Below are 26,179 nucleotides of genomic sequence, written 5' to 3'. Positions count from 1 at the left end.
ACCTAATTCAATATTTTAACCGACCAGAAGTGATTTTCTGTGAGAGGCGTGAGAGGGTAAAGGCGATTATAACTGTCACATACTCTAGCAGGAGTGAACCTGATTATGTTATGCAATTTTGTGTATACTTTGGCACAGGCATTATCATTTAGTTCACTGTAAACGGTTAGCACGGATGAATGTAATAAACTGCTTACTGAAACTAAAGCGCCTTGGCTATAAATCTCGACAGCCAAGCACAAATTACTTCCCTGCTTTATGGGGTATGAATACAAAAGCAGCGGGAGCTGGAAGAAGCACCAAATTAAAATGTCTCTCCTCTTTTTTTCAAAAGAGAAGGTAAAGGGGTGACTTTATATATAGTGAGCTCCCTGTGCATATTCCACAGCCACAAGATTCAGAAAGATGAACAGGGTGCAAGTAGGTATGCTTTCTGTTTGGTTTAGCTGGGGCCTAAACTAGTGAATACGCTCCAAAAAAAACAATGGTGTCTTAGTAAAAAAAAAAGAATTGGAGAAGATACTATCCAGTAAACTACTAAAGAAATAGTAAAAAGACTTACCAAAACTTGCTGAACCAGTAATACCATGGTTTAGGGAAAAGTGTGCAATACAATAAGGTATTGATGTTGTGCTACTTGTACAAATAAATTCATTGGTGTATAAAGATAATAGTTCATGTTAGATGGACACACATGCAGTCAGTGAAGGCTAATGAATACAAAGAGATTTTTAAGTAGATTTTTTTTTTCACAACAACCCCCACTTGCATGCAATTAACCCACACCACTACATGTTTAGATAAAGTCCCTAGCTTAGCTGTGGTCTTCAGCTTTCCAGGACCAAGTCCCATTTGAGTAAAATGCACTTGTGATTCAGTTCAATGCTTGGTGTTTATTTTGTGGGATACGATGGGAGAGAAGATACTCCAAGAAATGTTAACAACACTGTTGCTGAATCGTACTTTCTCTTACATCAAAAATACATTTAAAGTATACATTTCTGGGGAAATGGGACTACCTCCAATCACCCCAAGCTGAAGGTCCTAGTAGCCCGTTGTGGGATCCTAGGGCCTGCCTAGGGACATTCTGCTTGCTTTTTCTTTAAGGTGGCTGATCAGTTGTATGTAGAAGTTTGCACTTGGAGAGCACTACATTTTGGTTTCTCTAGGGTGAATCTTGGATGGCATGACCATGTTAGGGAATCCTACTGCTCTTTGCTTCACGAGGGCCGTTTGTGTTGCTGTGTCTCTCCTGTGTGTGAGAGAAGCACTTACTTATTACATCAATGTTGTATTTGTTGTCTGTGAGGAAAGCCTAAATTGCTATTAGCAATGTGTGTTGGTAGGTTTCACTGCTGCTTCTTCATTGTATCAGTTCTGTATGTGAAGTAAGCCTGCAAGGAAATCTATTTTGTGTAAGCAAACCTGCAGAGATATGCCAACAGTTTGTGTGTGTGTTGTGGGGGAGGTTAAGGGGGGGTTCTTTGCTTCTGTCATGCTCTACATTTTCTGTGAGTGAAGCAAGTTTTAGAGATGTAGACCCCAATGTACTTATTCAATGTGCGGTTAAAGGTCACTTTACTGCAACCAGTGTTGTGCCTGCTCTATGAGTGATTATTACCCTCCTACGGTCATGTGCCACTTTTGAACTGTTTTTGAGAAATGCCTATTTTGTTGGTGCTGTTATCAGGTTTACGAGTGACAGAAAGGCTTCCCTGTGTCCCAGCCCCTTTAATTTACCTGCTAATTGTGAGTGGAGCTTGTACTGATGTTACTCCAAGTGTGACAATTCTGAATACAAGGCCCCTCAATTAGCTGCTGTTTGCGTTTTAAACATTACGCATCTGCTGCCTATTTCACACATGTTCTCTGCAAGTGAGTGAAGCCTGCTGTTCTGCTCCCTGTGCAGTGCCTACTCAGTTTGAAAAATATTCGCTCACTTCGCATCTCCTGGCACCACCCTCTGTCTGTCCCAGCCCCTGCTCATCATTCCTGACAGTGGCCTATTCCCTGTCACCAGCCCCTCTCTCATCACTGCTCACCAGATGACACAGCTGAAAGGCCTATATTGTTGGGACAGTCACCCTGATACATGGCTGGCCCTTCCCCAGCACTCCCGGACTAGGGGGTGGGAGGTATTTCCTGTAGGGCTCTCTTCTCCTGCGGTGCTGCTTTTAAACTGCCTCTGAGAAGAAGTTAAATTAAGCCTGCACAGGCACAAGATCCACATTTTAAAGACTACTGGTGATAATATTTGTGTGTGTAAACTTAGGAACTGGTTTGGGGATGATACGCACCAGGGCAAAAACTTTCCATGGCTGCAATTTTGAGAATTCGAGATTTGACCTTTGGGACCATGGTCCACCTTAGTGCTGGACCCAAAGCTCAGCATCAAGTACACCACTTTTGCAGCCCACACATAGGACAGCAGAGAAAAGCAGCCCGAGGCTTACTCGGAGGTGATGTCTTTTCGACACAAGGATTTCACAGACTACAGACTCTGCCTATTGCAATTGTCAAAGGGGCTTAGTTCCAATTTAATATTCTTCACCCTTTCTAAATTGAATTAAGCTTTAACAATTTGTGTGAAACATTTACATCACCGTTTCTCACACATCTAATACAAATTTCACAAGGGAAAATGTTTGGTGCCTCTGTTAATATATATATATATTTTTTACCCAGGTATGTGTATCACAGCTCCAAGTGGATGGTAGCTGGAAATGCTGATTCGCCTGTTCCTCCCCGTGTTTACATCCATCCGGACTCTCCAGCTTCTGGGGAGACCTGGATGAGGCAAGTGATCAGCTTTGATAAGCTCAAGCTCACCAACAATGAACTGGATGACCAGGGCCATGTGAGTAGTTCATGACAACGACTAATCAAATCTACTGTCAATAGGTAACAGCATTTACTATCACTGAGAACTAGAATTTACTGAATATCCCAAGTCAGTGAATATCTGATTGTTCAGATACTGAAACCCCAAATCTACTGATTACTTTAAGAAACGGAGTAGCAAAATCTACTGGCACTGAATACCTACGTTTTCTGTGTGGCGAAATGTGTAGGCGTCCCAGGGCAATAGGGGTACTGGAGCTCAACTTGTGACAATGAGATCCTTTTATTTTGATTCTCCTGGGTCTTTAACTACTGTTGGGCCAAAAACTGAAAACCAAGTACATCTCTTTAGCATTTGGTCCTTTAGGAGCTGGGCAGAGTGATCCAAGACCTACTCAGGAAAGTGGTGTAAGTTAGAGATTCAGAACACAGTCAAGCATATAACAAGTAATCATTGTCCAGCCAGTGCTTTGAATTAAAAAGTAAAGTACCTTAAACACAGCACACAGTTAAATGTTGCAAAGAAATGCAAGGAGCAAAAGAGTACACCCTATTATCACTGCGGAATTGTGGGTGGTGGGGAGTCCAGCAATCCTGACTTTAGGTTTCTTCTGGTTTCTTACAAGTGGTATGAGATGATCTGCATTATGATCTACATTAAGTCGCCCCAAGGGCCTGGGAGGTGCAATCTCCATTCTCTACCCCAAAGTCAGTATGTCCTATGATAATAATACTGGCATGACACAGATTCCTCTATGCTTTTGGTGTATATGCTGCAGTGTCTGTTAATATTAATGTATCCACTGCAATTTTAATCTTAATGCATACCTCAAAGTTTTAGTGTAACTGTATTTGATCGCTACACCAAGCCATTAAGTATCTAAAACTATCTACAACCTTTAAGCATTAGAGCACTAAAACGGACAGTACCTCCACTGTCTAGTCATATCTACTAAAGAAAACAAATTCACTTAATAGCCACATTTACTAAAAACTCACCCTCATTTAAATGAGAACAAGAAATACTGAGTATCCTAAAATGTATGCACTTCTTATTCTGAGTTCCCCAATGCATAGTGTACTCAGCTGTACTGAGTACTCTAACTAATTAGAGCCTGAGGTTACTTATCACAGAGTAATAACCCACTAAGTATCAAAATGTAACAAAACTAAGAAATCGCATGGATTGAATACCTCAAGTCACTAAGTGCAGGAATCTATTAGGTACACTGTAAGAAATAGGATTATTATTTGGGTGGGTGACTACCCACCTCAAAAAATAATAACAACTCATGTCAGGGTGAACCCTCAAAGTCGCTAAATTAAAATGAGCTCAAACCCCTGGTAGCTATGGCACAGAGCAGACAGGCTTAATTTAGGATAATGTGTACATTATAAATGCAGTATTACCAACAAAGTAATAAAGTAGAAATGCAAAACGATAAACATCCCAAACTAAATTAGAAAACTAGAGTAAAATGTTAACAAAAGGACACCAAAATGATAAAAGTCCAATAAAAGGAATCAGAAATACATTAAAAAAAAAGTTTTAAAAAGAAATAGTGCCAAGATGCACAAAGTGCATATGAAAGTCAATGGTCCCGTTAGAGTGGGACATAGGTGCAATTTGATGCTTGTCACAATGGAGCGCGGGTCGTATACACCAAGTAGGTTCATAATGGTCAAAGATTTTACCTTCTGACTTTAGTCCTTCAAGTCTCAATCCACCAAAGCAGTATACTTCTAAAACTCTCCAGGACCACATTGATGACACATAGAGACACCCAGGGTGTCTGGCAGAGGCCAACGGAAGGTTCCAGTTCAGGTCCAGTTGCCACTGATCAGCTTGGTAGCCCCAGGGAAGGCCTTTTGAAACTAGCTGTAACACTATAGCTTGACCAGGAGGTCAGTCTTATGACTCTTGGAGGCCACGTCTCTGTCCTGGTTACAAGAGAGAGCAGGTCCAGTCCATTAGGGATCTTCTCAGGTTTCAGACAGCAGGTTCAGTCCTCTTTTGATTTTCCATAGGCGCAGGTGTGTTCTAAAGTGGTTGCTTGGAGATGCTACATTTATCCTTGGCACAAGCCAGTGGGTTGGAATGACTCCTGTGCATGCCTTAACCAATGAGGTAAAGTCCTGGGGCCAACACTACCCCCTTTTTCAGCCGCTCTAAACCTAGGCTGTGAGGGCTAGGGGTGTGTGTGCAAAGTATACTATTATAATCCTAATGACCTCCCACATCTAATACTAGAATTCAGTTTGGGGCAGTCACTGTACCCATTTTTTTTTTAAAGTATTTTTATTGAACAGAAAAAGTAACAGTTCCAGTCAAATACACAGCGTATATTATGTCACCATATAAAATACGGGTTACAGCATATGGAGGGCACTGCCGATTGCAGCCCAGTAAGGTCTATACATCCCATGCAAGTCAACATCCCACCCAGAGTCATTTTGTACAGCAATCCCATCCTCCCTTCGGTCCCTTTTAGTTTTAAACTCAATATTTCTCCCAGGGTTCCATATTTTGTCCCACTTTTTAGGGCAACCTCTGCTCTCATACACCACTGATTCCGCAAGGCGGCACCAATCCATATCCGCCATCTAGTCCGATAATTTGAGAGGCGTACAAGAAACCAAGAGCTGCACAATGTTTAGGTTAGCCACTCCAGCAGCGAGCATTAGCCAGGTTTTCGTGTGAGCTGGCCATCTATCCTCCCACATGACGCCTAACAAGAGCCACCAAGCCTCCGGTTGAATGTGTATGCCCAGCTCTCCCGTCATCAATCCGGCCACTCTAGACCAGTATCGGCCGGTACTCACCGGTACGGAGTACCGGCACTTTTATATTTTCTCCCCTTAAGTACCTGGACCTTTCCTCGGGAAAGGGGAGTACCGGTACTCATAACGGCCCGGTTTTGATGCGGTTGGTGCTGCGCTTCATCCTTGGCAGGTCTTTCTGCACGGCCTACAATGGGTTAAAGCGCCATTCAAACCAAGCTGAAGCCTGGGCTGCACTGGTTCAAAAGCGCCAGCAGAGCAGTTCGCCTTCAGTAGAACACAGAGCTGCGTGTGCATCTCTGGAGTGAAAGGTAGAGTATCGCTGCAGGGTCCCTTTCAGAGGGGTTCTGAAGGTGACAAAAAATCCTGATTGACGCGAGCGTGGGCCACATTGTTCAGGGACACAGCTTGTTAGTATGCGCATTGTTTTAATCACGCGCAAATCTTCACCCATCAACAATTTAAATGAGAGGGATTTGCATGAAACAAAATTCTGGCCCTCTAGATTACATCAATGCATTCATGCTTTAAAAAAAAAAAACTGCAGCACTAGTACTAATTCATCAGTGTGCCATTTATTGGAAAACATAGCCCGCCCCTTGGCCCGCCCCAAACTCCGCCCCCAATCCACTACTTTTTTTGTGTGAGTACCTGCACTTATTTTTTTCCATTTAAAGCACTGAGTATCGCTGTATCACGGGACACTCCCATAAAATGTGGAAAAACATGCAGAGAGACGCGCATCGCCTCACACATTAATCTGAGTCCGCACACCCGATCCTATGCAAAAGTGTGCAGGAATAGTATGTGCGGTGTAGAATTCGTAACTGAATTAATCAGAACTTACCCCGTATTGCTATTTCCCTGGAGCCCTGACTGTACCCATTATTAACCCAGACAGCCATTATTAACCCAGACAGAAGTCAGGTAGAACAAAGCAGGGTTTTCCAGCAACCAAATAGAAAATCATTGTATTGGCACCTAGTTTCCCGTCAAGTGAGTCCACAATGTTTATATGTAAAAACCCAACACGTTAGTGAAGCAGAATTTGACACTTCAGCTGGATTTGACACTGTAGTGTCAAAAAGAGGCACACTCTGGTTGGAGCCTGCCTAGCAGGAGTAACAAAGGAAGGAGCCCACCCTGGCATCAAATAACTTTTGCATGTGACACATAAGGTCTCTTTTGAAGTTAATCCAGTTCCTGGGCCTAGCCCCACTGGCCATCCTGTCAAAGGAACAACCTACCTCCCCACACCCAGGCCTTTTTTCTCTGTTCTGGGAGAAGTTTCATACCTTTCCAATGTTAATTACTGGCTGGCAGAAGTGAGAGAGCACAGGTAAATGTAGCCTTCAGGAACATCAGGCAAGGAAAATGTAACATTCTAAAAGTTCCTTTCCTTAATATTTACTAAAAATCCTACTTCCACATTGAAATGAATTTTTAACAACTATTTAAAATTCTTGTTTGTTTTTCTAGTTGTTCCCAATACTGAATTACAGTATTAGGATTTTAATCTGAACTCTGTTTTCTACATAGAACAGCTAGACCTGCAACAGTGAAAAATAGCCTGTAGGTGCTAGTCATTGCAAGGACATGTTAACATTAAGTTTTTGCATGTCTTACTTTTAAATACGATGCACCCTGCCTTGTGGACTTTAAGGCCTACAAAGGGTTGGCTTTTTAATATTTAAGAGAGAGATTCTGAACTGTCAAAGCCATTTATTCTGACACGTCGAATGACCATTTTTACACTGCAACAGTCAAGCTACACTGGTAGCTCTGACACCATGTTTTACACTGTCAGAGAAGTGTCTGGCACAACAAGTGCTGTAGCCCACTAGTGGCATTCAACTTACAGGACCTTTGGTACCATATACAAGGGCTTTATAGCTATGATAAATATAGAAATTAGGAATATGTCAATTTGACCATGTTTAAAGGGAAGCACCGGCACTTTACCACTGGTTAGCAGGGTTCAAGTGCACAGAGTTGTGAAGCCATAAAAAATGTATGTTCCAAGAAAAGGTTAAATATATAGAGTAACCATGCAGAAAAGACTGTTATCCTACATACAATAATTCTCTGACCATCCAAATTGTTTGAGTTCCCGATCATTAAAAGGATTCATATCAACTCATCTCAAGCACACTGGATACACATTGGAGCAATAATGTATGCCGCTATAAAGTGGGGATATAGCAACAATAAACGGCTGCAAAGAATAGAAAATTCCTTATTTACGATCTCTATTGAACCTTGCCCAGGGCACGCTGGTTCTCCCACTGTTCTTGGAGTTGCGTTTGGTGCCTATTTCTGACATTTTAGCTTTGGCCCCTTTGATGTATTGGCTTCGCTTAAATAGAAACCACGATTGCACCTCCTATCTTAAAGCGGTATCATGCCCAAGCAAATTCCAGCACAATAGTTCACTAATATATGTTAAAAAATGTTTGAGCTAACTTGGCTTTTGTCATCTTTTGTCCAATTCAGCCCATATTAATTGTGACACTTTCCTGAGTTTGAAACTCAAATTACACATCAAATCTGCTTGCTCTTCAAAACTAACTGTTAATTCCTTGCAATTTAAACAATTCCTGGGCATGGGAAAATATTTGAACAAAATTGCTCCAGATGCATGTTGCAATTGATATTTAAAATTCCTATTAGGTATTTTTCCAACCGGACCTTACTTGGCAAAATTTGCAACCAGCCAACTACAATTAAACTTTGCGACTGTGAGTTTGGGGGTTAGGGGACACTGTTATACTTACTGCTGTTTTGCTCAAAAACAAGTATTTGAGCTGTAAATGGCTTGTTCCACTGATTAAGTGGTTCTCGATAACAACATGATAAAAAGCACTTGCACTTGCTATAGAACGAATGCCCCAGTGATATATATGTCGGGGCAAGCTATATTTGGGCTGTCTGGATTGTAACGAGAAGGCAATTGAAAGTCCTTCCTCCTGCCTTTGAGTAACTATATCAATATTGTTATGTATATTCTCACGTGTGTTTTAACTTCCTTTGATGGTTACGAATTACTGCCAATGCAAGCCTGGGGTGTATGTTCTATTGATTGCAAAATGTTTACAGTCCTGCCAAGTACCACGCATCAGGAGTTCGACTAATGCATTTCATTGTGGTGCGCTGCATCGCCGCCCTGAAATTCATCAGCACGCATGATGCATAGTCTCAGTGCCCAAAAGCTACTACCGAGACAGCCTGGGCTTGCCCCAGTCAAGTTGTGTGTCACAACTTGGCCGTGGTGCCGCATGGGGAGGTGACGTCACGTCCTGCTGCCAGGGCATGGGGAGTTCCATTTTGTGATGAACTTGGAGGTGGAGGCCAAGTGCTCACTGGTTTTTGGGTGGCGCCAGAATCATGGTGCTCAGCTGGCTCGCAGCACTGCTGGTTGCACCTGCTGCCTGGCCAGGCCGTCCGTGCTGTGGGGCTAAATTATCTACGGCAGCCACCCACCGGCAAATAATTATTTCCGAGGCGGCCGGGCTGATCGAGGAAGAGTGCTGCAGCCAGTGACAGGCCGGTTGTCACCATCACAGAGTCACATCGGTTGCAGCGGGAAGTATAGGCAAAGTCGTGGCTGCTTCTTTTTTTCAGATATCCGGCTCTCAGCAGGACCAATGGGCCTTTTCTGTCATCTAACCGCAAAACACAGACTCGAGCTTTAAAAAAACGGAGTAAAGTTTAAACAACAGCCGCTAAGAGAACCATCAATAAAAGAGCAGGAGGAGATGTGCGAGTCAACCCCTCCCGGTCTCCCTTCACAGAGCCACCGGCAGCATGTGTGCTAACCTGATTATACCCACTTAGTTTGTACATATTTTTATCTTTTTATGAAAATGCCTATCTGTTTAACAATAACCCCATCCTATTGCCGGCTCATGCCTCCATCTGTGTTTTCAAGCACTTGCTACTGTGGAGCTTCTCCTATCATGGGTGTAACTGTGTCTTGTTTTTTCCGCTATTCAGAAGAGGTCGTACTGCTGTGGATGGGTGTTTTTGAGGGGGCACAAGTGGGCCTCCAAGTGTCACTACTCTATTACTGTCTGTCTCAGCCCACAGAAACCAGATAATTAATACTTCCCAGTGAGGAGAGATCACACCGCCTGTGACTCTCTGAATGCTCCGACCAGAGTCAGACTTGGACGTTAATTAGGCCGAGGTAACAAAATAAAAGTGCCCCACTAAGTGACCAGACCCATGTTTGCACATTGTGCCAGGTTTCAGATACGTCCTACAAGTGTTTTGCAAGGAGTGGAAGACTTAATGAATTTGAGCCATGCTATGTTTGTTTTAATAACAGGCAAATCAACAGTGAAAACCGGCACAGCAGACCACAAAAGAGGGCCACAAACAGACAAAAAACCAGCACACACACTGACCTGGCAGACCAGGCCTTTGGGCACTGCCTAATTGGCCTATACACTATAGGCCAGTCTGACCTTGGGTCAGACACAGCTTTCAATTCCTGCATGCTTCTGCAGCCCATGACCCTTCTTCCCAGCTTGGCCAAAGAACACACAGCTCAGGTGGTGAAACGCTGACTTGGCAAGTTAAGAAAATAGATGAGAAAAGCATTCTTTTACATTAATCTTATGAAATTTTCGACTGATCAATACAATCACAAAATGCTGTTCTAGTTGGCACAGTGGTGGATAGTGACTTCTGTATTCTACTGCTCCAATGTCCCACATGCGACTGAAAGCACTATAATATGCACATTGCAGGTCTGATGCAGGAAAAGAAAAAAATTGGAGCCTTGCAAGGTCTGACACAAAGTATTGAATGGTTGAGAAGGGCGAGTGTCGAGGCCATTTTTACATCTTTATTGCTTGATTTTGCTTGCGAGAAAGTATCACCCATAGTCGTTGAATGTCACTCATAATTAGGGCACCGGGTTTTATGGTATTTATTTTTTGAACATTTCCGTCTGTATTTATCCATATTTATATTTAGGCCATCTTATTGGTTTTCATCCATAATTATTTTTTGTTTTGTGAACAGATGAGGTGATAACTTGTATATTTCCACATTTATTACATAGATAAACATGCACACAGACGTTGATGCCTGTCAGGTTTTAGCACATTACACAGCCCAAAATAATAACCCACATGAAAAAATAACATAATAGCACAAATACATGATAAGCTATGCAGTTATTTAAGCAAATCTTATTCAGTTTTGTAACTCCCCATGATGCCAGTATGTAAAACTGTTGGACTGAAACTCATTAATCTGACCATGGAAAGTTACTCAAAAGAAGCCACTTTTCTGCTTTTAAAAATAAATACAGACAGGAAACACAAAGTTTTCTGTCTGTATTTATCTGTAAAAATCAGTAATAACAGAAAACAGGGAGCCCTACTCACAATGACACTGAAATTATGAAAATGTCACACATAAGCAATCTGAAACCTTGGCAGCTATGTGTTTAGTGTTCCAATTTTAGCATATTTTATATTATTAGCTTGGGTTTGTTTATGGAATGAATTCTCTTAATGAATCAAAATGTCATTTTAGGTTAATTCCATCCCCAAATAGGAATTTTCAATGTGAATTCCCCTTTCTGAACACAGTGATTTTAAACCTTTGCAAATGTTGTTATTGGTTCAAAATGAATGTGTATTTAGTATCGTATTACTCTTATAATTGATATGGCATCTATGCTACAGCAATACAATACTAATGACATTGGGTACTCTCTAGACTACTAAGAGAATGAGAACTGAAATCTACAGACAATCCTCAAGTCAATGAGTACCTGAACCTCCTGAACAATCCCAACTCAGTAAGATATTCAATTGCACTGCATACCACAGGCCCACCTGTAGATGAAGTATGGTTGTGTATCCTTTTAGGGTGCATTGTTAATAACGTTGTGATTAATGTAAAACATATTTCTCTGATGATAAAGGCATTGTTTTTAAACATTGTAGTAACCTTTACATTCATAAAGAATGAAAATGTAGATTTTTTTTGCAAATGAGAATTTGCTAATTCTGTGCATAACACATTTTAATCATCCCGAGGAATTATTCGAGACACTGTTTGGTACAGATGTTTCAAAAGTTCTAAAGTATGGTTAAGCAAATCACATAAGAATGTAGTCCACTTCACCAAGTCATCGCAAAGTACCAGAAGCTATTGAGTAAAGCCAAGACATTGTGTATTCCCAAGTCACAGGGCACCAAAATCACTGATGCCCCATAGAGTATCACATCATTTAAAGAGATCTGTCCCTGCAAATCATTTGGTCAGGTTCACAAAGCATTGCTATGAAGTGTTAGAAATCTGCACATGTTTCTTTCCACATTTGGAGCATGTTTCTGACTTTTTGGGGTTTTGAAAGGAACCCCAGGAGTACCCCTAGAAAGTCCTGGGGCTGTGTGTTTTCAGGAATACTCCTACTGCTCAAAATTTGCAGATTCAATCATGCAGAGGTAATAATGCATAAATGTGCATTTGCAAATTTAACATTTTCCCCACAGACAAAATACATTTCCCTATGGAGAAACTGTTTCTCATACATCCCCATGAAACAGTGGAGCACCAAGGTTTATTTTATTCCCATCACCACTTTAACTGGAGCTATGTTATGCACATTTATAGGTGGACAGCTACCTCTTATGTGCCCGAATCACAAAGCAAATGTTTAAAACGTTGGAAATCTTTACCTTTTGGGTTATTCCTAAGTTTTGGGTACATTTCAGATATTTAATAGATGTACATAGTGTCACACAAGTATTCTGGAAATCGATTATAGTCATAGATATGCAGAAAAGAAAAATCTCACATGCAGAAAGATCACCCTGTAGAAATTTCAGATAGGGTAAATTATGGGAAAAGATTATTTTACACTTTTTTCGTTCCTTCCACTACAGGGAAATATTTCTCAAAGTAGAGATAACTTTTCCTTAAAATCCAAAATAAATATGGGGGTGTTGCATCCACTTTCTCAGCTTGGGCTAATACATTGGCCTTCATCAAGTTGGCAAAAAACTTCAGATATGTACGTAACTTCTGTTATTGCGCATATTGGATTTAAGAGTTTTGGGTTACATTTCTGCTGGTCAATCGGGCCAATATTTATCAAGGGGAAAAAAGTATGGTAAATACTTGAACATGCTGATTCAGGTACTATATCATCACACCCATTAAATATCGAACACCCTGATGTTGATGTTTAGATGGAGCAATAGTTATCACCTGCAGTAATGGCCAGCTCATAATAAGGACCTTATTCTTGTCTGTGTGAAGCACAGATCTGCATTTGTTTCCAGGAGAGAAAACTACCAACAAATGGTTTAGGAATATGATTTTTGGAATGATCACTTTTATTTAGTGTCACCATTTACAAAAAAAGAAAATTCATAACAGGGTCAGCTAATCTGTAATTGTAAGTACAATTTACAAGAATATAACTGCACAAATCCTGAATCAGAATTTGGAATTTAAATTGCTATTTTTTTGTCAAGGCTATTAAACAACTGTTTAATGGTCATGCCTACTAAACAGCGCATACACTGTCTGATGGAAGGCATATTGTGGCTTACCAAGAACACACAGTGGCTTAGAATCCACCCATTGCTTAACTTTGGTTGGCTAACATTGTCACTTTCAATTGCCTGCTTCTTATTCATGTCACAGCTTGTCAAACGTGTGCTTGTTCTTCCCATGGAGCACTGCCTCTTTATAATCTCTATAGCTGACATTGCTGCTTCCACTGTTTGCTTTCTCATAGACTACTTTTATCTTTTTGTGAAGCACTCCATGATATGGTGTGTGTTTTTGAGCCGTCTCCATCCTGTATGTCTGTCTTCCTGCACGCTGTGTTGCTCTCTGTTGCCTGACTGCTTCTACCCACCCTTGTGTGTGCTTCTCCCAGTTGCTTTCCCCTCCAGCACCCTCCACCATGTTGTTTTCCTCAACCCCCTTGTTTTATTTGCTCCAATCCCCCTGTTTTTGTTTGCGTCCCCTCTAGCACTTCCCTTGTTGCTTTCTCGTCCCTTCCCGCGTGCTTCCGCTCCCCTGCCCTCTCCATGCTGCTTTGCCGTTCACCCCAGATCTCCGTGTTGCTTCCGCTCCCCCCACCAAGTTCGCTTGAGAAAAAAATGCTTTTGCGCATTTCATTTTATTTTTATTTATCAATGCAACTCGGACCAAGAACTAAAAAGAGAAAAAAGTGTGTGCATAATTTATAGACACACACATGCATAGAGCATGCACCTACAAAATGATTCATCAAAGGGATTTTTATTTTATTTTAGCCACGCTGCACAACTTGGGAGAGGCTGTGCAGCGTGGTAAAAATCCATTGGCAAAGCAAATAAGTCACAAAGGCGAGACTTATTAGCAGGACAAAAGTCCACAAAAAAGAAGTAGGGAACTAATCAGGTTAGGCAGTATTCAAGTGAAATCATGGTGTGTGACATCACACTGCATGACATTGCACGTGGCATCACAGTAAGCGATATCACAACCCATGAACTCACAAGAAGTAACATCAGATCCTAAGACCTCACACATGTTTAGCAGGTCTATCACAAGTACATTTGAGCGCATTTCAAAATTTATCAGATGGGATTTTGCATCTGGGTTGTGCCAAAAAAGTGGGGAAACCCTGATTTATGTTTTACATTTCTGCCATGAAGAAAATGGCAACAAGGTGAAAAATTGACAATAAGTCTGTCCTGTTCAATTGGTTGCAAAGTCTGGATTTTAAAACATTCTATGCGGTTAAGACACGTGCTGCAGAGATCTTTATCTGCCCATTAAATCTCAGGAAAAATAGTAATGGTGAAATAATCCTGGAGGTTAACTCATTTGATGCAGAGGTCTGTGTTTTGTCTAGTCCCAGGTTTGAGTCAAAGTAACATAGAGAGTTAATGTGTATCCTGTAAAGCACACCATGTAACATGCAGATGACAGAGTTTTGCAGATCATAAATTGCAATCCTTCTAACATAGCACAGCGAGCCATCCATTAAGGATATGTGACTCCTACACCTTGTAACCCTCACTGTCTCAGGCAGGGTCACTGGAATTATGCGAGTCTGTGGATGCTGCATTTTTTGCATAGTTATGGATTTGCTATATTTTCCACATAATCCATTATATGATGCATAATTTGCAGATTTTAACCCACAAAATAGTTTCTAGCTCAAACAGATCAAAAGTTCCTAAACATGTAGCTACACGTGTTGCTGTGAAGAGGGAGGCACTTTGCAATGGTTGACTGTTCACCTTTCAGTTGCATATTGCTGTATTTGGGTGTTAAACTAGGGTTGCATGTGATTTCATAGAAAACCGATTTAATAGAATACCATTACTGAGAAACTATTTCATCTGAATGGTTTAATGGACATTTTCAGGATGAATGGCATTTACCATTTCATAGAAACCGATTAAGAGAACGTCTTTTTTTCTAAATTGGCTTCTGCATCTTTATGTTTTACAGTGTAAATGAAATGGTTGCAAGTCTTACTTTGGGGAACATTTTTGTTGAGGGTATTTTTTTCAATCCTTTACATCAGGGGACATTTTTTCCTATTTATGTATTTTACAATGTCAAACAATTACTTTAAATGTTTTTAATTTGCTTAACCCTTAACACCCATAAACACCATCAATCTCTGCCCCTAAAAATGCCTCCCCACATATAAACTCCACCCATCTCTGACCCCTAAACTCCACCAATCCCTGAACCCTAAAGCCCTTTCTAGCCCTAAACTCCACCAATCGCTGAACCCTAAAAAACTCTCACCACAGCTAAACTCGACCCATCTCTGACCCCTAAATTCCACCGATTCCTGAACCCTCAAAGCCCTCTACTCCTAAACTCTACCCATCTCTTAACCTGAAAACCCCCCACTACCCCTACACTCTACCCATTCCTGAATCCTAAAAACATCTTTCTACTCCTAAACCCCTCCCATCCCTGATCCCTTAAAATCCCACACCACCCCTAAACTCCACTCATCCCTGACCCTAAAAAACACCCTCACCACCCCTGAAAACCACCCATTCATGATGTCCAAAACCCCTCACCACTAGGGGTGGGCTGATTATTTAACTCCACAAACGGAATTGGGGGAATTTAGTATTTCTACATTACTCTTGTAATGCAGATTAACTAATAAATTCCACTGACAGAGTTCAATTAATCAGCACTGCTTTTTGTCCTGCACTAACAGTAACGCCCCCTGCTGGCACATTCTTTTAACCATTAAAGATAATGGGGTAACCCAGTAACCCTCAGAACCTGGGCGTTATAATGAAAACAAAAAACAATGGTTCTGTTGGGAAACACGCAAACTTATTTCAGTATGTACTTAATACAATTAACCAATGAGCAAGTACACATTCAATGAGAGACAACGAAACACACACATGAACCCAGAAATTCAGGAATTGAATTCCTTTTACTCCACGATGTGTATCAAAAAATATATTCACCAGAATATTTACAGGATTAACCAACCAAGGAGCACATACAACATAAAACAATTAGTGACTCAACGTGCTTGTTGACATATAATTGACCACAAATTCACATATAACAAATATATACAATGAGCAATACACAGTGATATACAAACAGATCCAAAATCAGTAGCAGCCGAGTCTTAGACGGATATAGACGTCCTGACCGAGCATATCATTATGTGGCGATCGCTATGACGGCACCACTTTCTACATAAATTGAGCCAATTATTGTCAAGAATTCATGATCAATCTATATGTCGGCTGACATTTCCTTTAATGTGATACCAGGAATCCATATCCTATATAAAAAATTCTGATCCCAGGCCGCCAGCCAGCCTTTTGTCCTGATGAAGACCCACTCTTGATGCACACAATTCGGCACTACTACATAGGGTCGAAACGTCAACGTTACTTGTCCAATTTGTCTACGCAATTCCACAAACAGAACTAGGAAATCATATCCTGCTGTGGTCTATGCTCTTGATTTTGGATCTGTTTGTATATCACTGTGTATTGCTCATTGTATATATTTGTTATATGTGAATTTGTGGTCAATTATATGTCAACAAGCACGTTGAGTCACTAATTGTTTTATGTTGTATGTGCTCCTTGGTTGGTTAATCCTGTAAATATTCTGGTGAATATATTTTTTGATACACATCGTGGAGTAAAATGAATTCAATTCCTGAATTTCTGGGTTCATGTGTGTGTTTCGTTGTCTCTCATTGAATGTGTACTTGCTCATTGGTTAATTGTATTAAGCACATACTGAAATAAGTTTGCGTGTTTCTCAACAGAACCATTGTTTTTTGGCACATTCTTTTAGCTAGCTCAGCAATCCGTATACTAGAGCTCTGATCTCTGTACACAGGCTGAGACGAGCAGTCTGATGTCTCTGCCTATGGTTTACCTTTTATCTGTCGTCTATGTCCTGACTCCCTAGCCTACTGGAGCGTGTAGGTTGGCAGAGTTCCTGGTGAGCTGGTGCAGGGCGCAACTTAAGAAAGAGTAACTTTTGTCAAGAGGGAGAGCAGAGATCCCAGCTAGCACACACGTACACCACCGACGCACATTTGCCAGTCTGTCCTCCACCCCCGGGAGATAATTAACAGGGTAGGTGACATTGCAGAGTGCTAACTCTTCCCGTCCGGAATCTGAATCGTACAGGCAATGTGGAATGCCAACCCGCTAGCGAGTTAGTGGTTAAGCTGACTGGTATGCTTTACACTCTGCAGAATTTCTCCACACACAGCAGACTTGGCTGAGCACTGGGTGAATGAAGGAAATAACCGGGATTTGCCACGGGCTGCATTTATTCGCTTGGACTAATTGGGCAGTGAGCACACATCCAATTCAGATTCTTCTCTCATGCTCCGCTTAGGTGACGCACTCTGCGTAGTGTCACTCCTCAGTGTTGTAACAGGACACCAGTGGGCTTCTACACTCCCTGTCCCCACTGCGATCTCTCACGCTCGCTTGAAGGGCTCCGCCCAGTGAACCAAAAGGGGTCATGGTGCTAAGACGATTTTATGGAGTTTGCCTTTGTCGTGTCGGATTAATGTGATACCAGACATTGAGTCATCAGTGTACTTGCTGCCATCTTGTGCTTGGTGGTTGCACCTGCATCTTCTGATGTGGCAAGGGTTGGAATAACAGCATGGGGTGTTTCTAAAACCTTGTATTCTTAAAACATTTGTAATATCAGTTGTTGGTGTTCTGCAATGCATTGATCTTTCCTTCACGTGATGTTTCTAGTCTTGTTCGTTCACTTTAGTGGATGTTTCGCTAGGGTGTGCTAAACTAGTTTGTTGCATGCAATGTTACCTTTGCAGTTACACTCCTGTCCGAACTTGGTGCTATTTAAAAAATCTCTTAAAACCTGGATTTTTAACCTCTAATTCTTTTAGACCCGATCAGTGAGGTGCTCAAGCGCAGTGAGACCATCTGGGGGGGGGGGTGATTGTTGCGCTTAATAAATAAAACTAACACAACATAACATAACATGCAATGTTATTAACTTCTGTTTCAGATGCTTACACTGTTACATTTTGTGTTACTCACAGGGTCAGAACTTCGCCAGCCAACGGAACTCCATGAAATTTCACTGAGTTTTTCGGTAACTCTGCGGAATTTCACAGAGTGAAGCTCGGCGAGCTCCGCCCAGGCCTACTCACCACCACTAAATTCCCACATCCCTAAACACCAAAACCCTTTCTACATATACACTCCACTTATCACTGAACACTTAAAACCTCACACCAGCCTAAACTTCACCCATTCCCAAATACTTAAAAAAAAACGTCACCACCCCAAAACTCTACCCATTGCTGAACCTAAAAAACGCTCACCATTAGGAAACAACATCCATCTGTAAAATCTAAAATAATTCGACACTCCTACCTGCCCCATCCCTGAACCCTCACCAGCCCTAAACTCCCCTCATCCATGAAAACTGAAAAACCCTCACCACCCTAAATTCAAACCATGCCTGATCCCTAAAAATCCTTACCACCTCTAAACTCGACCCATCCCTGAACCCAAAAAATCCTCCCTATCCCTAATCTTCCTCTAAGTGTGTAATTTTTAAGGTTTCCATAAAAATATATTCTCTTAATGATATTTCCATTAATTTACGATATATATGTATTTTCTTCATATAGTCTTTTCTTAAAATTGATTTTCCATGATTTGGTTTTCTCCAATGTAGTTTCTCAGTTTTTGGTTTTCCATTAATTCACTTCCATCAGTAAACTAGTGCTAATACGGTTAAACCTTTGTCCAGTCAGTGTTAAAATGTGTAAATATTACAATATTATGAACTGGTACTATCACAAAATGTACCACATTATGCCACATAATTTGCATTTTTACCACATAATTTAATAAACTATTCTGCATAAGCTTGTATTTCATTGCTGCTTAATTCCAGTGGCCCTGGTCTTATGTAACACATCCTCTATATTGATTTACACACACATGATTTATTGTCAATTTATAATGTGTACATGTAATGTAAAGTGCTCTGACACCATGCATTGAGATGAGTAGCGCTATAACAGAAATAAAACAAAAAAGTGGTATTTAAAATTGTTATTTGTGTAAATACTGGGACAGACCAACACACCTGACTTTCTTACACTGCATGCATATCTCTTGCATACATGGCCTGAATAAAATCAAAACCATGCCTCTCTTAGTTACTTATGAAGTAATAACAAGCTTTGTGCCTTTGTTCCCCCTCTATTGTATTTGCATCTAGGTGTGAGGCTCCAGATAGCTTCCAGCCAGGATGTTGGAACAAAAGGAGGCCTGATGGCCTCTTAAATTCAGCCTTTGTTTTGGGCCCAGCTTGAATTTAAAATAACGAAACCCCCTTGCTGCCTACACGTTGCTGATGGGAACGAAAGCAGGCAACATGCAGGCTTTGCTGAATGTGTCCCAGTGTCTGTAAATTACAGCAGGGCGAATTCAGCATATTTCTGTGGGGCCCATCATCTTGGCACAGTAGACAGCATCCACACTGTGAAAGCAGTGGGGGAACGTGGTCTACCAGCGTGCACCCCCGACTTGTGCCCTGCCTGTTAGCTTTACAAATGCTTGGTTTAACTTCAAAGTGGAGCTTAATCTGTAAAAGTGTTTGTGAATACCGGCAACCTAGTAATGTAGATGTCTGCTGAAGTTTTCAAGCCAACCCCACATTTAAGAGATCAATTACTGAATAATTATAAATTCAAAAGGGTAGAAAACCTGCCATCACTGGCAGTTTCCGGTGCACTCTGCCCTTTGAAAGTGCAACTCATGTTATGACTCAAAATACAGAATTGTGAAGCGCAGTTATATTTTTGTGCACACGAACTGTATCTGCCTTATTTTCCAAGTGCCCGAGTTCCCTTATGTCCCAAAATTGTGAACATTCTCAAACAGTCGAAGCACCATCATTCAACACTTTTATACATACTTGGGAAAAATAGGGGTGGTAAATTAACTTACATACTATTCCCAGAGGGCATTGAGGTGATATTAACCGTCAGAAACCTTTCAGAACAGGGATGTCCCTTTGCTTTAGGTTTGGGGCATAAATGAATCACTTTTGACTTCCTCTATTTAGAAGGTAGTGCAGCCCTACCAAGTACCACGCATCAAACTAACGCATTTTAGTACTGGTATCCGCATCACCCCACTAAAATGCATTCGTCACGCATAATAGCTCCCCTGGACCACCCCAGTATGGGAAACAAGGAGGCTATATTGCACAAAAGCAGCCAACATGCTGTTTTTTAAAGTACCTTGCTCTGTCAGAAGTGCCTGTGACGCTTCTGCTGCTGCCCAGATCCTCTGATAAATAGTTTTGACGTTGGACAGAGAGGATAGGTGAACGCGGGTCTCTGTGTTGTTGTTTTCAAAATAATTAAGGCTGGGGCTCAACTACTTCTGGGCAGTCAAGCTTGTTTTCTGGACACACAGTTTTTCTGTGCAGACCATGTGGTCAGAGGAGCCTGGTCAGGTTAACATGAACAACGGCCGGGTCATTACCAGGGTGGTTTGGCAAAGTGGAGAGCTGCTCAGATGAGCCAAAGGACAAGGGACGAGCCCTCAAGAGATAAATCTGGATGAAAGGAAAATAGGCAAATCTCACTCAATAATTAAAGACAGCCGGTTCCTCTCACAACGGTGACCTGCTCAGGAGCTGGGGAATATAACGCGATTTTTAAATTTTTATTATTAACTGCTTTAAAATCTAAGATTTCTTTAACAGTTCATCTCATTCTCCCAGTACCCCCAAGCTGCACAACATAGGTGTATCACACCTGACCTTGCTGTCTAAACTTGATCCAAATAAGTCTCAGACCATGAATCTGCATGAGGCCGTGAGGTTTATCTCATGCTCCATAGACTGATGCAATACCCTCACACTATAATTTTAAAAAAAAGTGAGTTCTATCACAGGCCTTCCATTTCTATGCGCTGAAGGTTTCTTCTCAAACTGTTTGTTCATGATTGACTTTCCCTTTCTAAATTACTTTTCGATGTGCATGTTGCAGACCTGTTCACTTATCACTTAAGTGCAACAAAAAAAAGAGTAATTTGTGAAAAGTAACTATATGGACATAGGAGTGTCACACCTAAGACATTGAAAGGTCATACATCATCACCCTGAAAATATAGAAATGTCACACATAATCCCAATGAAAACTTGGCAGCTATGGCAGAGTACAATCACAAGGCCTCGACAGTTACCCAAGTTAAAGAATGAGAAGGCACGTGAAACCTTCCAATAGCGCAGACGTACCTCGAGGTGTGGTCTCTTGGCGCTGAAAAGGACTCCGAGGCCCCATATGGTCGCAGAGAGGGTCAGACACACGTGCCTCCGTCTGACGCGACACGGCGTTGATTGGCCTGAGTGAGCGGAGGCGCGCGGCGTGCGGAATTGCCGTTGATTTACGGTGCCCTCTGACCCAGCGCCCGCACAGCTGAGACGCATTACTCCGGCTGTGCGCGCGCGAGGGCCCAGGGCGGGCTCCGTGGCGTTTGCATTCGACACCGTCTAATTCGACAAAATCTCTAAATATTAACTCTGCCTCTCTGCCCCTCCTAGCAGGAACATGACAGATGTAAGCCCGGACTTTCCAGCAAACCGCACAATGCAGACATTCTTGATACCTTTGCAAGTAATTAGACCAAGGAATTGTTTTAAGACAGGATATGCCCTCGCAGGCAAACCGTGTGCCATAAATAGACGAGCTTGAAACTGGCCCTCCTTCAAAGAGGGAATTAATTGAGCTCTTGAGGGACGCGAGTTCCGACAACTGAACTTTATTCACGGAGGTTGCGATATAAGCCGGTGACTAGCGAAGAATACCCTCTGACAGGCAGTGCAAGGGGAGGTGTGTTTTGGGGGAGGGGGCTTCTGACCCTTCTATTGAGCTACACACGCTGCAAGCATAACTCTTCCTGCCTGAAAGGCGACCGGGCTCGGCATGCACACTCCATCACCCACATCTGCGGTTGGCAATCACCGTCCATGTAATTCGAATTAGCAGCGACACCAAGACAGCCCCTGCCAAAATATTCTTTCTGTTTTGCTACATAAACTGTAACCATTTGAAACTACAATATGCTTGAAAATGTCAGACCTGCCCATTTATAATTGTTCAGGGTCTAATTAAACCAGAAAATAACATTTTATGGGATTAACAAAAAAACGTAATATTGATTGTAAATACTTTAAACAATATTTTAATTAAAGTAATGCAACGTTTGCATGTAAAGTGCATATTTAGAGGTATCCATCAACCCATCTGCCGGTTCTTATGTAACCATTTAAGTTAAAATCTCAGGTTTGTCGAGGTTTCGGCATATTAACTGCATCATTGGTTTTGCAAATCTATCTATCTATCTATCTATCTATCTATCTATCTATCTATCTATCTATCTATCTATCTATCTATCTATCTATCTATCTATCTATCTATCTATCTATCTATCTATCTATCGGCCTATCTATCTATCGGCCTATCTATCTAACATTCAGTGACAACCCCCATATGTGAAGATGACCTAGATTGAGAGAGCAATGTTGTTTACGCCTCCTTCAGCTATCATATTTTAATACACTGTTTGGTTTCCCACAGCGTTCCTTTAATTATCATTATTTGAGAATACAGTTATTGCAGCTTGCACACATCCTTTGCATACAGGCATCATGTTACATCACGTGCATTTTGTGTTTGAAGTGCTGGTTCATAATATTCAAAGAAGTTTGCATTCCTTCACCCCCTTGGCCTTGCACACTCATTCACTGGCCTTTCCAGATTCTCTCGCAATTGAATGTTGGCATGTGATGTGGAGAGCAGCTGTCCAATTACTGAGATTAGATAGTACATTTGAATGAAATCATTGGGTATCTATTTTGAACAAACAGATAAGATTTTTTGCTATTACACATATGGTGTCATTACCATCATACCGGTCCCATCCTACCAAATCCATAGATAAGTAGTAAGTAATATTAATAATCACTTGGTTTCCCTGCCATCAATTAAACTGAATCGATAGTGCTTTTGCTTTTAAAAAAAATAAAATACAATGATATATGATATTAACAGGTACTTACTTTTGTATGGCATATGAGAAGGTGAAGCCCTCAGATGACGTAAAGCCAAAGTGTACACAAGATATCTGCACTCTGTTGTGCAAAAGTAATTTTTAAAAAAATAGTTTATTTTGATTTATAAAAACCATTAAACTAAATCATATTTATAAACCTAAAAACAAGTTTTAAGGTCACATTTATTCAACAGGAGAGCGTAGGCATTCAATTCAGCTGGGTTCATGGGTGTACAAGAACACTGTCACAGACTGAATTAAAAAGTTCTCAATCGCTGTACTGAGAAAATGGTTTTGTTCATAATTTACATGAGGGTAGGCGGTAGGTGGTAGTTACATTAGTCAAAGAATCTATAGCAGAACCACATGCTCTCTGTATTCTGCCATTTTCCATTACACCCCACCAGTTACTCTTTAAAGCCAGCAGGGGGATTTGATTTAGTTAAACAAGCGAAAAAACTCTGTGAATGGTTGGGTCATGTGTTTCGACTAGAGACATTTGAGTTTGACCTATTCTCTGTAAATATCTGCGAAGATATAATGATGGGTTAAAGGACTCTGTTGTCATATCATCTATAACGACTGCGCCAACACCCTCGCCCCGCCCAAGAAGCCCTCCAACAGTCACACCAGCAGGAAAACCAGCTGGTTCACTGAAGACCTCCAGGCCTCTAAGCAAACCTGCCGAAAGCTGGAGAAGAACTGGCTCCGTGAACGAACTCCGAACAGCTAAGCAGCCCACAAGAACACCAGCCGCAGACACCATCACCTCATCAGATCAGCCAAAAGGGCCTCCTTCAAAGACCGCCTAGACAACAACGCAAACAACAGCAAAGAGCTCTTCAACATCGTGAAGGAACTCTCCAACCCCAGCTCCAACACTAACGACATCCCACCTTTGCAAGACCTGTGCGACTCGCTGGCCACCTTCTTCCAACGCAAGATCACAGACATCCACGACAGCTTCAACAACACGACCGCCCCGACAACCACTGAGACCCCCGCCCCCACGATCACCATCCGCACCAACCGCCTGCTCTCCTGGACCAACATCAACGACGACGACACCATCAAGATCATGAACACCATCCCCCTACACCACCAAAACCAACCTCCACGAAGGAATGAAGGCCGTCGCCGAATGGATGAGGAACAGCCGACTGAAGCTGAACTCGGACAAGACAGAGGTCCTCATCCTCGGATTCACCCCTTCGGCCTGGAACGACCCCTGGTGGCCAACCGCACTGGGAACAGCTCCAACACCCACCGACCACGCACGCAACCTAGGGGTCATCCTCAACTCCACCCTCTCCATGACCAAGCAGGTCAACGCCGTCTCTTCCTCCTGCCTCAACACCCTCCGCATGCTCCGCAAGATCTACAAGTGGATACCCACCGAAACAAGAAGAACGGTCCCCCAGGCCCTCGTCAGCAGCAGGTTGGACTACGGAAACGCCCTCTACGCAGGAGCCTCAGCCAAATTCCTGAAACGGCTTCAACACATCCAGACACATCTGCACGCCTAATCCTCGACATCCCTCGCCGCAGCCACATCACACCCCACCTGAGAGACCTGAACTGGCTCCCCGTCAACAATAGGATAACCATCAAGCTCACCCACGCACTCCACAACACTGGACCAGCGTATCTCAACAGCCGTCTCAGCTTCTACACCCCCACCCGCCAGCTCCGCTCCGCCGCCCTCGCCACAGTCCCCCGCATCCGAAGAGCGACCTCCGGTGGCAGATCGTTCTCCCACCTCGCCGCTAAGACCTGGAACACCCTCCCCATCCACCTGCGGCAGACCCAAGACCTGATATCCTTTAGAAGACTCCTCAAGACCTGGCTTATCGAGCAGTAGCGGCATTCCCCACCCCTCAGCGCCTTGAGACCCTCACGGGTAAGTAGTGCGCTTTACAAATGCTATGATTGATTGATTGATATAAGAACCAATTCCCTTGCTTTCAATTTTAAAATACCCTTAAATTCCTTCTTCAATATTTCTTCTTCTATTAGACCACCTGGAATCAAGAGCCTCAAGACTCTCGAGTTGATTCTTTGCAGAACCAACCTACTCATGCTTCATTGGGCCGTGACTGATGAGAACTTCATTGGCAATATGTGTTTTGAGAGAGGCATTTATAGGCTTCCTGATTTCTTTAAGGAAGATAACAGAGTCACAGATTGAATTTCCATTAGCATTACTCAACCGTAGTTCGAAATAATTTGCTTCTGTAGCAGCGTCATTTCTTAAATACAGAGCTCAGAGCAAGAGTTTACCTGGAATCTTGTCTAGCATAAGCCCCGAAGCCAGCATCAAAATTGTATTCCTTAGAAGAGAGCCGGGAACACTTTAGCATAGTAAGCTTGTATCATTGGGAATTGAGTTTCTGGTTGAACTTAACACATCACGACAAAATCTAGTTTATCATTGTTACGGAAATCACTTTACCAGCTTCATTCCCAATAAAATGGAACTTCACCACCAGCTTTTTGACATTCAGATACCTGGCAGGTTAAACCTCAATCTGGCTGTAGCTAAAAAATCATGGTTACCATTGTACACTACATACAGATTAACTATTACACTTTCAAAAAGAATGTCTATGTCATTACTTTTTGATCGATAAATCAGGGTTGGGACTAGGAGCTGATTATAGGGTCCGGCACCCACGCTCCTAAATTATCATAGTTACGCAAATGGGGGATGCTGTTCCTCCAGGTAAGAAGTGAATGTGCCCAATCAGAATGTGTCAACTGTACCTGCTATGGGGCAGGACAATGAAGTTCTAACCCAATTAGAGTAGTAACAATGCCTCTTAGGTAGGGCAGAAGACCAGACTTTGCTGCAGAGACAGAGCGGACTGGTGAATTACCGGAGACCTACCGTCCTCTGCCAGCCTCCGCTCTACCGTAGCCGGTACAGTTAACACATTTTG

The 26,179-nt window shown here is 42.1% G+C and overlaps 1 protein-coding gene across 1 annotated transcript in view; it reads left to right on the top strand.

Moving 5' to 3' along the window:
* TBX18 (T-box transcription factor 18) overlaps nt 1-26,179 on the top strand; it is a 90,510-nt gene that overhangs the window by 15,814 nt on the left and 48,517 nt on the right. Inside the window, exon 4 of the mRNA XM_085611042.1 lies at nt 2,686-2,857. Within this exon, the coding sequence (XP_085467168.1) occupies nt 2,686-2,857 (172 nt within the window). The remainder of the gene's footprint in view (nt 1-2,685; nt 2,858-26,179) is intronic.

The sequence above is a fragment of the Triturus cristatus genome, chromosome 6 (genome assembly GCF_964204655.1).
Source record: "Triturus cristatus chromosome 6, aTriCri1.1, whole genome shotgun sequence".
NCBI classification, from domain to species: domain Eukaryota; kingdom Metazoa; phylum Chordata; class Amphibia; order Caudata; family Salamandridae; genus Triturus; species Triturus cristatus.
The sequence above is the reverse complement of the archived record's forward strand: the minus strand, read 5'-3'. Positions and strand labels throughout refer to the sequence as shown.